Source organism: Ascidiella aspersa, chromosome 1 (genome assembly GCF_963924565.1).
Source record: "Ascidiella aspersa chromosome 1, kaAscAspe10.2, whole genome shotgun sequence".
NCBI classification, from domain to species: domain Eukaryota; kingdom Metazoa; phylum Chordata; class Ascidiacea; order Phlebobranchia; family Ascidiidae; genus Ascidiella; species Ascidiella aspersa.
The window spans coordinates 26,758,823-26,773,799 of NC_139447.1; the positions used below are offsets into that span (position 1 = coordinate 26,758,823).

Below are 14,977 nucleotides of genomic sequence, written 5' to 3' on the forward strand. Positions count from 1 at the left end.
AAAGTAATTTATTGCATTTCATGAAATGTCCTAAAAGGTGAAACAGCGAAAGAAACACGAGGCGATGCCTCTCCCAAATTATATTTTTTGCATATGTAGGCCTACTTACATAAATGAACAAAAGTTTGCGTTCGGCGAGAATCTTATATGGCTTTTTCTCTAGTAGCCTACATTTACTAAGTATTGGGGTATTCCTTATAATACAACTGCATATTTTCCCAGGCTGTATTCACACATTTATACATAAACTAATCTTAACAACAACACTGCGAGTATACGACCTTATTCAAATTTTATTGGCAGCTTAGGTAAACCTCTGGTTCTCAACCATTTTTTTCGCGCGACGCCCTTGTAAATGTTCGTCGATCTTGCGACGACGCACCCAGCGATAAAATTTCAAATAATTTTTGTTTAGTTATTTGTGTCAAAATTTAACAACGGTTCTCAACCAGTGGGCCATGGCTCACTGGTGGGCCATAAAAACATTTGAGGTGGGCCACAGACCAATTTAAAAAGCTAGATTTAGTTTCACTTGTGTCATTATATTTAATTTTACAGGTGGCTTCGGGAGGAATTAAAAAGAAATGCAAATTTATTGTTCAGCCGCAAGTATCTCACTAATGCACGGTTGAATAAATAATCGTTTTTGAACCACTGCATATACAATAGCGCAAGCAATTCAGATAACATATTTGGTGACGAATGGTCTTGCAAAAGAGTGTGACGAGCGTGTTAAACCTTCAAAAAGAATTGTCGGTTTATTCACAAATGACGAATATATAAATCCTAATTGTTGTTAAGCTGATTATTAATTAGGCATCATGCTATTAGCCCATCGACCTATGCCTCACTGCAAATAACACCACGTTTTTAATATGTAAAATGTAAACCAAATACGTCGACGTATTAAGCTACAAAAGCACAAAGCACAGTCACCAATTTTTTGTACTTATACACTCAGTGCAAACCAACTTCACTAATACAATAAGCAAAAAACACCAAAAAAACAACAGTTCAGTAGTCGATACTGCAGAGCGATCATCCATTTCTGACTGTTCACCCTTACTCACCCCTTTTAGTTGGTTCAACCCTGCAACAATTTTATTCACCCTAGGGTGAACCATTCACCTGTTTAAGAAACACTGGTATATAGGACCATGGGTCACTGTTAGTGGAGGATAACGCGAAAAAGTGACTTACTTTTTTACATCGATAAAATGAACCGGATATTCCCAATATTTAAAGTGATTCGTGATTTTTTTATAACTCGTAAGAAGACACGATTGTATCAAGTATAAACAGGTTTAAAAGGCTTGGATAACTTATTTGGTCAGGTGTGTTTCATAACACGTCTGTTAGCGTTAGCAACCAAGAACTATAAGCGCTAGCTCTAAGTTATAATATTTAATTTTTTTGCAATGATTCCAATGATTTCTCTGGGTTGTACACCACTCCTACAGCGCTGTCCAAACTCTGTTTTTGCCAACTTTAACATTAAAACGGCAAAAAATTTTCGCGCACCGCGGAATCTTCTCTTTTCTACTTATGTTAACTCTCTTAAGCACAAAGTCTCTTTGAGTGCCATTGCATGTTTTCATATCATTGAAGGTATAACGGCCCTATTTAATTCGAATCGATAATGTTCTTGCAATAATTGCCGTTGTATTGTGTGTCATCACATCTTTTGAAACACGAACGCAAAGTTTAATTTTTTCGCTTACATATTTATTTGCGCTGACATCGCAGCCTTACAACTGTGGAGTAAATGCCATCACGACACGTTTGTCAAAATCATTTCGTGCACGAGCAATTTATTGTGTGTCCAATGCTAAAAGCCTCCTGAATTTAGTGCCAATTAAACCCAAGTTTTTTCGCGCTTCGCGCGACCGACGACAAACTTTACTATTTTCAAATTGTCTCAGTGATATTTAATTAAAATGCGGAATTGCTTTTCGTAGAGAGGGGGCGCAAGGCATAGGAAAATTACCAAGGGGGGTGCGGCGGAAAAAGGTTAAGAACCACTCATTTATCGCATAGCCTACAGGTGGTTCTCAGCAGATGCTTTAATTTTTTTTGATTATTCTTAAATTTAGACAACAATAAAGCAAAACAAGCTATAGGCTACATTATAATGCTGAAAAGGAAACCTCTGTTTAGGCTACTGATGAGCTACGCCAGAAGTATCCTTGTTTCAGAAAAGGGGGTGTTAATTTCGAAGCTTAATACAATACTTTTTTTTCCTCAAACGCACGTTTTTCTCAAACGTAACAATTCTACTTTCGTTTTACTTGCTGGCAAGAGAATGACCTCTTTTGGGGTGCTGAAAATATGGTAGCACTAGGTTAGGCCTACAACCAAGCTCAAAACTTTTGTCGTTAACTGTTCTACAAGAAAAACGATTTGTTGTGAACTATCGCCGGAATTACCACGTTACCACGCTCAAAGTTTTTGAATTTTTATTTATTTTCTACAGAAACATAAAAAACATAAAAACCACTGATCTTGAGAAGGAGTCGAACCGTTTGACTTTTCCGGTTCAAGTTCGGTTCGAGTTGAAGGATGTTTTCGAAATCCGGTTCAGTTCCGGTTTCGGTTCGGAGCAATTTAAAAGTTCCGGTTCACCAAATTTATTTTCAAACCGGTTTATAAAGTTCACGAATTCTTGAGGTCAGTGAATAAAACTCGTTCGGATTAATAATTCGCTATAGCGACTTAGATTTTGGAATGTTGACATCTGATATAGTCGTCAGATCTTAGGTTGTTTTTATAGTTATTATAACAAACGGACTCACAATTTCTTTAAAAACGTCTAAACTTAGCCGAAATGTTAGAACTTGTGGCTGGTGGGTCAAGTATTGTTATATTTATTATTTAATAGTAATGTTTGACCCACCCTAACCCAGATAATGTGCGTTGTGGTAGGATTCTAGACAGCGCAGTGCCGCCGTGGCCTATACCACGTTTTCGTCCAGGGTTTTATTAAGTTAACATTATTTGGGTTAGGATGCTAGTTAATTGTTATATTTATTTCTTCCTTGCAATATCACTTTTAACAACTGATTTAGTTGCTGTAAAGAGGTGGTAGGGAACGCCTTGGTTTGCACTCAAATAGCTCAAGCAAATCATATGTTCACTTATCTAGAATACTTGCTCAAACCACTACAAGGGTCGTCATCTGGTGTGAAATAGTGTTGTCGTAGTAATTAATTTGGCTCAGATATTACACTTTTTTAAAAAAAATGACATATTTAGACTAGTTAAGTTATAGAATGCAGTTGGGGTCAGTGTTGTAAAAAAGTCATTTTGAAATGACTTAAGTCCCAGTCAAGTCATTCGTAAAATAACTTAAGTCCAAGTCAAGTCTTTTCAAATAAACAACAAGTCCCAGTCCAAGTCATCGGTTACCCAAGTTAAGTCCCAGTCAAGTCATAGTTAGAGCAAGTCATTAGTCAACTTCAAGTCCAGCCCTTGTCCAAAAAGTAAAACTTTAAATTATGAAAACCGACAAACTCCTCCGATTATTATGAGCAACTCAAGTAAAAAATAACATAAAAGCAACATATTACAAGCAAATTCTTTTTTGCGCAAAGATTGGGATAAATAATGCAATTTTATAAAAAAATACTTAATTAAAACAATTAATTTTAACCCAAGTCATTTGTCCAAATGACTCAAGTCAAGTCAAGTCATTTTGCCCAAAAAACTTAAGTCAAGTCAAGTCATTTAAAAACATTGACTTAAGTCCACTTAAGTCAAGTCATTACAACACTGGTTGGGGCATCTGGGAAGTATTTCAAAGTGTAATTCCCAATGTTGTATTTTTTAACTTCAACCTATCTTTAATCCATATAAGTATGACATTGCAAAAAAACTTCACATGATAAAAATCAATAAGCTACAATTTGTTATGGTTATACCAATATTGCAATCTATTGGATGGCAGTTTATACATTTTCAAATCCATGGAAGTATTTGAGAGGAATATATTTTGTCATTAGTACCTACTTCAGAAAATAACAAATTTTAATTTACTTCCAACAAAGAGATGTCATTCAACATTAAACTATTTTTATTAGATAATGATTTGATTCAGTTTCAAATTTATGCAACTTGTTACTCGATTTTATGGAAACCTAATTTTATTAAGTCAGACATATTGTAGCAGTGGTTACATGCACAATCATTTTTTGTGCTGTCCTTGCATGGTTCAAATCCCTTCAACTAACATTTAATAGAGTACATCAGTTAAACACCTATTGTTGTAAGAACAAAAAACACAATAGGACATCTGCCAATATATAAAGTGTTCAATATTTATCTATACATTTTGATATTAGTATAAAATGTTTTTAGGTCTATATTAAAATGGAAAGTCATTTTTATGCAGCCCAAGGAAGCATTTAATGTTATATGGGCATGCAAATTGCATTATGATTCTCGTTATGAACTAAACTACAGAAGAAAAACACATTTTAGCATCAAAACCAACTTACTAAGCTGTATAGCAAAAATTATACCACTTATAAAATTTCAGGTTATAGTAAAAAACATAACATAGCGATATCCATAGCAACAAGCACTATTTTCCAAACAATGTCCACTAGGGTTGAGGTGATCTTACTAGAATGACATGATTCAGATAAAACATTTCTCGATATGGTATGTTCACCGCACATGCGTGGTGTGATGCAGAGTTGTGCATTTTGCACTTGGTTGACCTACAATAGAATGCTTTAGGAATATTTCGGTGGACGATGCCCGTCAAGCAAATATAGGATATTACTTAGTTTTTCCTGCAACACCATGATTAGAAACACATTTTCAAAAAATGAAAGCTTTTTTGTTTACCATGCACCCTATACTTAATTATATCCATGAGAAGATGTATTTGAAAGCATGACTTCAAATATTTATATGGTCAAAAATATCAATTTCCATGTTACAATTCCATATCATAATTTTTGGCAAAGTCATTAAAAGATGTTGTGCAGACCCTGGTTTAAAAACCACTGGCATAAACAGATATGCATTTTTGTGGTATGCAAAAACAAGGTGTTAACAATAACAGAAAACTTTTCTGTCAATAAAAACTTTTCTGTTTCACATATTAATTTGATTTTTTATTACTTACCTATAAAGGTTGTCTTATGTAACAATGAGAAAAGAAATAGCCGACAATGAATTACATGCCAGGCACCGCAAGTCTCATTGAAGAAATTGATAAAAAGCAACTAGTTGTACTGCGCGATGGAAAAGTGCTCATTGGATACTTGCGATCTGTGGATCAATTTGCCAATCTAGTTTTGCAAAATACAGTGGAGAGAATCCATGTTGGGCAAATGTATGGTGACATTCCTAGGGGCATTTTTGTTGTTCGTGGAGAGAATGTTGTTTTGTTAGGTGAGGTTGACTTGGAAAATGAAGAGCGAAAAGATTTAGAAAAAGTTTCTATTAAAACTATTCTGGAAGCACAAACCAAATCTCAGTTGGAAAAAGAGGAAAAAGAAAAGACAAAACTAAAAATCATGAAAGATCGTGGTTTACTTCCATCTGTAGAGCAAAATGAAGAAATTTATTAAACAATGTTTTTCTAGAATATTAGGCACATCACACTCATGCTTTTTGTTATATACTGGCTTCAATGGCTAAAATTTGCCTTAAATTTGTCACAACTTTGCCCTTCGTGAATAATATAACAAATGTGTCCGTTTACTGTATAGATTTTTTCTTTCACTTTTCAACTCCCCTTAACTTTAAACTTAAAATTTGTTTTATTCAGGAAAAGTCTTTCCAGTTTTTATTTTGTTGTGTAAAATAGTTTCTGAGTTTATGAAATGAAAGACAAACATGAATGAAGATATACGGAATAAAAACAGTGTTTGTCGTGATTATTTAAGGAACCTATGTCAACGAGGAAGGTAAATTAATTTTGCTTTCTTGGCTGATAATTTTTGTTTCTATTCGAACATTTCGCTACTAACCAATCTGCCTTAGATCCAAAACTATCTACATTGCTTTAATTTTTGAATATGTATCTTTTACCTATTTTGATATAGGACTTATGTTAAGATTTCAAAAATCACAATGCAAAAATGAACATTTCAAATCAGGTGTAACTTAAGAGCGTTAGTCAAAAAAAGTAAAACTGACACACAACCAAGTTTAAAAAAACAGAACCGAATTGCTTTTGTAGTGTTGCATTTTACTTCATATATTGCCAAAATATTAGGTTTTTGCAACAACCTTGACAGTTGACATGTATTACAATTTGCACAACTGCTTCAAATGACAGTTGTTAAGAATGTTAAACATTTAGGATATTATTTTTTACGATATACAAATGCTAGCAAATTGTTTTGTGATTTATTTCCGTGACTGTGGGCCCTGTAGGTATTAAGATTAATCTATCCCTTAAACAAAATAAAGGTTAAATAACTTAATAAAAGTGTACTAGGATTCAATATTCTGGATTCGTTATTCTAGATTTGAAACCTAAGTTCTAGAATCCCCTAGGATTCTACTTTGAACATCCTTTCTTACAACAATCTAACACCAAACGTCAGTGTTGTAACGACTTAAGTCAATGACTTGACATGACTTGACTTAAGTGCACTTAAGTCACTGTTTTTAAATGACTTGACTTGACTTTTAAAGTCTTTCGGACAAATGACTTGGGTTGAAATAAAGCATTTCTTTAAGTATTTTTTTTATTAAAATTGAGCTATTTGTCCAAATTTTTACACAAAAAACAAAATGCTTGCTCTATGTTCCCTTTTCCTTATTTTTTAGTTCAGTTATTGTTCATAATCATACGAGTTAAAATTCTAATGGGTTTAACGTTTTATTTTTATGACAAGGACATGACTTGAAGTTGACTTGCTCTAATTATGACTTGACTGGGACTTGACTTACGCAACTGATGACTTGGACTGGGACTTGACTTGTTGTTTATTCGAAAAGACTTGACTTGGACTTAAGTTATTTTACAAATAACTTGACTGGGACTTAAGTCTTTTTAAAATGACTTGTTTACAACACTGCCAAACGCTATCTTTCATTACTTGTTTGCACCTCGGTCGACCAGGACATTATTTCTCCATAGAGAGCCTTTCTCTCTTCGTTTAGGTTGACCGATCAAGTGGGCATTCAACTCAATAAGAGTGAATAGACTAGTTTGTTCTGTGCACAAAAATAATTTTGCAAAGAAACAAGAGTTCATATACTCAGAATTTAAAAGACATTACAATACTAATTTAATCCTTTTCCCCTTTCTCCCTAAAATGTTCACCACTTTTTTATTTAATGGTTTAGGCACAGTTGATGCCACGGCTATTCGCAGTCTTCGCTAAAATCTGGTGTTAGTGTAACAATGGGCCTCTTCAACTAAAACACTATTCTCTAAAATGTAGCCCAACTTCATTGCCGTTCGCCTTTTGGGGTACCTCCATTTTTATGAAATGATATAGTTACCGCAAAACTCCTCTCTAAAAGAATATTCTTATATGTTTTTAAAACTTTATGTTTTTAAAATCATTCTAGGTAATGAATGGTGGACATAAAAGTTATAAAAAGGTTTTGTTAAATCGTAAATTCTCGTTTGATTTAATGAGGTTTTTAGTAGTTTTGATCTAATTTTTTTTTAGGCGATGCCGCTATGATCACCCAACCTTGGCTGAACTCGATGAAGTCGTAGATGTGTCCGAAAGTGATGTTACATATGAGTTTTGTCATGACTTTCAGAACAACCAATGTCAAAGAACAAGTTGTCGGTTTGTCATTTTGTTTAAATGAAATAAAAAAATCTTGCATGGCACATATTTTTGAACAACCAAGACTTTTGTTGTTTGCTAATTCCAACCAAAATACTTGCTAGAACTGGTGTTTAAATGATTTTGATATTTTAATATTGTGACTTTTGAAAGTTATTTGCTACTGAGAAATGGCTAAAAACAATGATATTCGAGTACAATAAAAAAAGTTTTTGCATTGAAATGGAAGGCATGGGGTCTCAGTTACCTTTTTTGTAGGTTGTATTAAAACCACCAAAGCTTGCAAGTTGCAACGTAATAATGGTTAATTAGTCATTGCTATATAAAAGAAGCAATACAATACTTTTGGTTATGAGAGGGATACCATATTTTACTTACCACACATATATTTATCAACAGTGATTAAGATAGAATAAAAATTTGCATATAAATGGAAACTTATCATATATTTATGATAAATTTATTTATTTTTTAAAATTTGATTTAATTTATGTGATGCTTTAAGTAAAGTAATGCTTTTAATTTATGTGATGCTTTAAGTAAAGTAAACACAACACTGGCATTCAAGAATTGAAGTTCAATGAAATTTCATAAACTATGTCTTTAATATTTTGTATTGTACATCCCTCTTTAAAGCCTATAAATCAGAAAATAAAAATTTTTTATGAAACATATATGCACATTAACTGTGATCTAGCCAGGCGCGTAGCGTGACCATTTCAAAGGGGGGTGTCCCGCAATTTCAACTTAGGGAATTCCCCTATTTTCCGTCTGACTGTAATGAATAATGACGTCAAAATAAGCAAAAACTCTTAACGTCCAGCAAAAGCGAACACATGCGTCGTATGAACACCCTTGGCGGGTGCGGGCGGAGGCCGAAAAATTTTACGTTTGGTGTATTCTAGACGCTAAAATCGGCGATTATTAGGAGCTTACGGCTCTTTAAATTTGTCTATTTGACGTTAGAAAAGTACAACACTCCGTTGACTCATTCACGTCCGATTGGCACGTGTTTCAATTGTGCGCGAAAACTATTAGATTGTGGTGTCAGAACAGGCTCTGTGACGTGTCAATCACAAACTGTTGCACTTCGTTGTCAGCAAAATTAACGCTGCTTATCAACAAATTTTGTGATATTTGTAGTTTAGTTTCGCCGATTGTATGAAACGTGGCTTCAAAATTGCCCTTTTTAAACTCGGTATAATTAGTAAATTATTCAGCTGAAACTGTACAAAACGAAAACAAACAAGTAAGATGGCCATTTATTATCAGTTAAGCAGGAAGCTATAGTTCGACGACGTTTTAATAATATATATCCTCAGCGGGAAATGTTATTTAGACGATTCATCGTGAAGGGGGGCAGAAGTATCTAGGTCATTAATAAAAAATAAAACGATTACACAGCGTGGATTCGAAAGGAGTTAAATGTTATTGTTCTAATGGACAGTGTTTTTGAAAGTTTGTCAGTGAAAGTACGAGTTTTATCCAAAAATATGACTTCTCCAGAAAGAAAGAAGCAAAAAGTAAGAAGAATCACATCGTATTTTGACACAAGGAGTGTCAGTGGTCGATTAGAATTGCCAGAAAGGAGCCATGAAAAAGATAAACACAAATCGAATCAGCGAGTATAGTGTCACCTCAACAACAATCGTCTGGAACTGGGTCTCCAAATGACATTGGAAATTTCGTTGGAGCTAATATTTCGAGGGAGACAAAGCGGAAACTTTAGTTCAATCCGTGGATGCCAGATGAAAGTTACCTATTCCCAAGACTAGAAAGAATGAAAAACAACAAAATCTGTTAAGTATCCTTCCATGCATCATGGCTTAAAGCGCATCCTTGGCTTGTTACAGCGATGTAGTGCAAGGTGCATTTTGCAAACATTGCGTTCTGTTTGCACCGGAAAAGGCAGGAGGGTCATCCCTAAAGCAGCTCGTCAAAACTCCACTACGGAGTGCGGCAGAATATGTAAAAGGGACTACGTTGTTGAATGCTCACGCGTCGCTCGAATATCATAAAACAGCAACCATAAAAGCGGAGTCATTTCTTCAGGTCTTAGAGAGGGGAGACGTTTTGGAACAAATGGATAGAGATCAACAACGATTGCTACCTCTAAAAAATAACTTTCTTGTCTCTGTGGTAGAGAGTATAATATTCTGCGACATTCCCCTTCGCGGGCATCGCGATTCTGGTCAGCTAACTGCTCCTGCAAACTTTCAAACTGCAGAAAACGAAGGCAATTTTCGCTCACTTTTAAGATTTCGAACTTCGGCAGGGGACACTTCAGTCACAGATTATTTGGCTCAATCCAATCGGGCTGCCATGTATTACAGTTCACAAATCCAGAATGAAATTATTAATGTTGTCGGCGATGTCATTCGTCAAAAAATAATTGCACGAGTCAAGAAGTTTATTTTAGCGTTTTAGCCGACGAAACTAGCGATGTTTCTGACATCGAGCAACTTTCGCTATATGTTCGATATGTTGATGATGGGGGAGAGATACACAAAGACTTCCTGGGGTTCATGCAAGCAGAAGATTTGACGGGGGACGCACTGAGTAACCTAATTTTAGATAGCTTGAACAGGTGGGATTTAAATTCAGACAATATGCGTGGTCAAGATTACGACAACGCCGCCAATATGTCCGGAAAATTTAACGGCGTACCGGCAATTATTGCACGTAAATGTAGTTTACACGCCTGTTTTCTCTACGTCGTTGAGAAGTCTGTTCGTTTTACCAATAAAATACATATGCGTTAAAAGGCCTGTTTCAGATTACTTGAGTCGGTGACAGGCGAAATGCCAAATGAAACAACGATAACGAGCGGTGATTAACGGCGATAAGCACCGACCTGATTAGGCGGCCGACGTGTTTTCAATGCCAGGTGCAATGTTTCCGATGTAACATCGCAGCAATTACGGTTTTATTTTTGTGATCATTGTTTATTGAGATTTCAAAGGGGGGTGTCAAGACTCCTAAATACCCCTCCACGCTACGCCCCTGGATCTAGCCTTTCAGTGTATTGCTTGTTTACAGATAAAATGTTTAACGGTAGCTTTAAAATGTTGATATTTTCAGATTTATTCATTGCTCTACCCAAGAGGAAGAGAACTACTATTCACAGAAGAAATTGCCATACAAACTAAAACTCCAGTTTGAGTTCGGCATCAGTGACTGTTTCTTGGGAAAGGAAAAACTTGAAATGAAACCGATCGACACAACTAGTCCAATATGCAGAGACTTCCTTAATCGTGAGTGCTTCCGTGGAAAGAAATGCAAGTTCCTACATTTGGACGCTCAACAAGCATCCAAGTTTGCTGAGGATATGAACACTATGGTGGCCGCAGTAAAACGGCCTCGAATTCTAATGGACGGAATGAACAATTTCGATGAAGACTGTAAGGATTTTCCCACTTTTACTTCAGGTTCCAGGGATGATTCAATGTTTGACGTAACAAAAAGGTAGGTAGTCCTTAGTAATACAGATCTAGGCTCTTAAATGACCTTTTATGATAATTTTGTTGGACACCTGTGATGTAGTTAGACCAGTGCTTTTCAACATTTTTGCTGGAGTGGAACCCTATCGAAACATTTCACTGGCTCGAGGAACCCCAGTGCAATAATTCCACTGGCTCGAGGAACCCCACAGTGTGATAAACACACCTCAATTAGCTACACAATTTATAAATTGCGGAACCCCTGGCCTGTACTAGCGGAACCCTGGTTGAAAACCACTGAGTTAAACTAACCGCAAACGCCAACAGGAGGGTGTGATTAGTAATTTTGTGATAATTCTGCCAGAGTGTCAAATCTTTTACATTAAAACGACAGTAAAAATAAAGAAATAAAGTTTTGCCAGCTAGAGTAGAGACAATGACCCAAGATATTATGTTGTATCATTTATCGTTAATCATTAATTTACACTGAGCTTTAACCAAATACTAAATTGTAACCCTAAGATAAAAATAAAGTATTATAAAGTTTGGTTTATCTCTTTGTTTTAGGCAATTGGCAGAAGAAAATCTGACATTGAAAAAGAGAATTCAAGAGTTGGAAAAACAAGTTTCAGATCTAGCTGCAACAAATGAAGTTCTACTGGAGCAAAATGCACAGTTCCGCTTTCAGAAAAGGTTGGTTTATTTATTCAAAAAACATATTATTTATCACACCATGCTTGTTTTGTTCATTCAATTTAGTTTACCCCGGTATTAAACATAGTTAGAGGAACACCATAGGTATTTTTAAATTGGTTACTTTGTCAATATTTTTGTTATCATGATTTAAAAATTACTACGTTCTTTAAAGGGGTATATCAGTATTTGGAATGAATTCTGAAACTATGACATCAACTTTCAAGCCCAATGTAGCCATAAGCAATCCTGGCAATTTGCAACAGAATGTTGTTGCAAACAACCAGCCACAAGGAGTTCCCGTCCAGTTGAGTGTCCAAGGTAAAAAGAAGGATGATATTTGAAGTCCTCGGATACACATAATCCATTACTAATCTTGAACAATGACTTATTAAAATAACACAAATCTGCAATGTTGAATGATTTTATTAAACCTAATTTTTATTTATTAATTGATTTTTTTTCACTTGTTTTTTAATTAATTAATAAACTGACATTTGTTTTTAGTTACTGGCCAGTCAGCTGGTCAAGAAATGATGAATGGACCGACTGGTCAACCACAACAACAGGGTACGGTTGTGGCGACTGGGGCAAGACTGCAGCAGGTTCCAGTATCCCTTCCACAAACTACAGATATTGGTGAGTGGGTAACATATTTTATGGTTTGTTCAAGGAAAGTAGAGTCATTAGTTTAAGAAATTATACAACAGCAGGTAAAGTTTAGAATATAGTATTGTTTAATAGACTTAACGTTCAGAAAGTTGAACACGTTTGGTCCTAGAAACTATGCCTTGCATCATTAGTGCGACTCTTTCAAGCTTACACCTTTGGATTCCAGCTGCGCAGGTCATAACTGCCAACCTGGCCGTAAACTCTGGCAACAACGTGGAAACGATTCAAGCCGGGAACCAGCAGATCATGATCGCACAGCCAGCCAACCTCGGCCAGCTGGGAGCAAGCTTCCCTGGACCGGTTCCAAACCAGATGAGCCAGCAACAGGCCATGGGCTCGTTCGCTGGTGGCGGGCCGACCAGAAACCAAATGACTCAGCAACCAGTCAGTTTCGCAGGTACCATTATGGCAGCTGCCCTTGGCGGTGGCAGGTGCGCCATCCAGACCGGAACTAACGCCATTGTGACACTGCCAGTGGAGGTACACCAATCGTCAATGGGCCACACGGTGCAACTGGCGCCTGTCGTGTACACTGTTACCAGGTCAACTGGCAACGTGCCACTGGCAAGTACGGTCGTCACCGGTACAGGAAACGAGATTACCCTGGTGGCCGACACTTTGCGAAACCCAGTATGCAGCATGCCGCCCTCCATGTACCCTTCTTTGGTTCACCCATCAGTCGTTCATCCTGCCGTTCCGTTCAACAACGTGTCTCCTGGCAACCAGGCTTCTTCACACCAGAACTCCGGTGAGTCTTCGTTTTTTTAAACCATTGCAACGTAAAAAGATTAAAAAACATACACGCAAAAAATGATGATTATACGAACGTTAAATAAAACAACGTCTCCAAAATTACGTTTTTGCGTTCTTATTAAAAATCTAACTATTAAAAAGTAAAAAAAAAATTGAACAATTGTAATGACGTGCTACGCTAGCTTTCGGATTGTAGCAAATAATAAATTCATGTTGTTTTTCAAGGCCTGCCGCGAACTTCTGTCATCAATACTTCAATGCAGCAAGTCGTGCGAAACAATCTCGCCCCCTCGCCCCAAGTCAACACCGGTCCCAGACCCGTTGTACCACCAGGGGCTCCCCCTATGAACGAACAAGGCTTAATCAGCTTTCCTATTACTGCCGTACAGGCACCACCCATGCACAATTAGTTTCATGGTTTTATTTAGAGTTTCATTTTGCTTCGAAATGCCATTATCAAGGTTCCGAGTTTAGCTTGGTACATTATTCTTCATTCATGCTGTGTTGTTTTTTCAATCCTTAAAATATTTCCGATCCATTTCAAGAAACTGTACGCAGAAACTTCTGTAGTGATATTGAATATTGCTGGCTGAAATTTTCTTTTTACTTATTTTGACCATGCCAGGCGTGAAAATGGTATTTTTAACTTTACGAGCCTTTTTGATCATCGTTTATATGTTCTCGCTCGATATTGTTGATCTCTGTGTAGTAGTTAGAGACATTCTTTAAACGGGAATGGGGCTATTGTGCTACACGCTGAATACATTCTTGCTAAGTTCAATTCTTTGGTTAAGTTGATCTTGGTCTACCTCTTTATCACAAAGCCCTTTTTGCGTTAACTTCCTTCGTTCCTTTTTAGTAATTGCTTAGTCTAGTTTATATTAGCTTAAACCCCGCGCACGACTACTGGTCCATATCATGTTAACTGCCGTAGCGTTTCTCTTTTTTCTTGCCCCTTTGAACGGCAAATGCGAAAAATATTACTAGTACATTTGTCAAGAAAACTTATATAACGAATTTTCATCTGCTGTCATCAAAGAATTTTGTCGCTTTCGTTTTAAATTGGTGCCAATTGATTTCTTTATAGCAAGGGCATGCAATCTTCTTCGCACAATCGACATGTGCTGGGACTTTTTTAATGTAAACAATCAGTTTCCTTCGCCCCTATTATAACCTCGCCAACACTTAGGCAGCCCTGTGAGACTATATATATGCTGGTTAAACCCTACTGTGAGAACAACAGTACAGCTTAATTTTAACCCCTGAGAACAACAGTACAGCTTAATTTTAACCCCGATTTTCCATTCTTAGTTAGCATGTCGTTTGTTTTCATTGCTGTTCTGATTTCTTTGATTATGTTTTATTTCTCTCCTTAACGCTGAAGCGTCAGGCTGCGTGGATAGAATTCCGTATCGGAAGAATATATTCTGGTGTGGCTGTTTGCAGCTTATTTTTTTACTAGTAGTTACATATCTTGAAATAAGCGTTATATTGTAGTGTTGAAGTTTAATTAGAGTTGAATTTTACGGTCTGGCCTTGCGCCGAATTATTTCAAGCTCGCGCGTAAGTTAACCTTATATGCGGATGAGTATGAGAAGAACAAAACAATAAAGACAGTTAAGAGTTTAAGCCGCGCTTAAATATCCGCAT

The 14,977-nt window shown here is 36.3% G+C and overlaps 2 protein-coding genes across 2 annotated transcripts; both read left to right on the plus strand.

The window, feature by feature from the left end:
- The first annotated feature begins 5,142 nt into the window (after positions 1 to 5,142).
- LOC146168905 (U6 snRNA-associated Sm-like protein LSm1) lies at positions 5,143 to 5,589 on the plus strand. Its single transcript, XM_083382883.1, has one exon. The coding sequence runs from the start codon at positions 5,178 to 5,180 to the stop codon at positions 5,577 to 5,579; it is 402 nt and encodes a 133-aa protein (XP_083239009.1). The 5' UTR covers positions 5,143 to 5,177; the 3' UTR covers positions 5,580 to 5,589.
- Positions 5,590 to 5,778: 189 nt separating this feature from the next.
- LOC146168906 (uncharacterized) lies at positions 5,779 to 14,777 on the plus strand. The gene is made up of 8 exons (XM_083382873.1): positions 5,779 to 5,918; positions 7,644 to 7,769; positions 10,851 to 11,234; positions 11,777 to 11,902; positions 12,078 to 12,223; positions 12,410 to 12,541; positions 12,741 to 13,322; positions 13,553 to 14,777. The coding sequence occupies exons 1-8, from the start codon at positions 5,848 to 5,850 to the stop codon at positions 13,735 to 13,737; spliced, it is 1,752 nt and encodes a 583-aa protein (XP_083238999.1). The 5' UTR covers positions 5,779 to 5,847; the 3' UTR covers positions 13,738 to 14,777.
- The last annotated feature ends 200 nt before the right edge of the window (positions 14,778 to 14,977 follow it).

What these genes read in the sequence shown, in the direction of transcription:
- LOC146168906 (XM_083382873.1), top strand. Translation starts at nt 5,848, where the DNA reads ATGAATGAAGATATACGGAATAAAAACAGTGTTTGTCGTGATTATTTA. An exon ending in ATGTTTGACGTAACAAAAAG is followed by an intron (nt 11,235 to 11,776) that starts GTAGGTAGTCCT and finishes TCTTTGTTTTAG; the next exon opens with GCAATTGGCAGAAGAAAATC. An exon ending in TTCTTCACACCAGAACTCCG is followed by an intron (nt 13,323 to 13,552) that starts GTGAGTCTTCGT and finishes TTGTTTTTCAAG; the next exon opens with GCCTGCCGCGAACTTCTGTC.
- LOC146168905 (XM_083382883.1), top strand. Translation starts at nt 5,178, where the DNA reads ATGAATTACATGCCAGGCACCGCAAGTCTCATTGAAGAAATTGATAAA.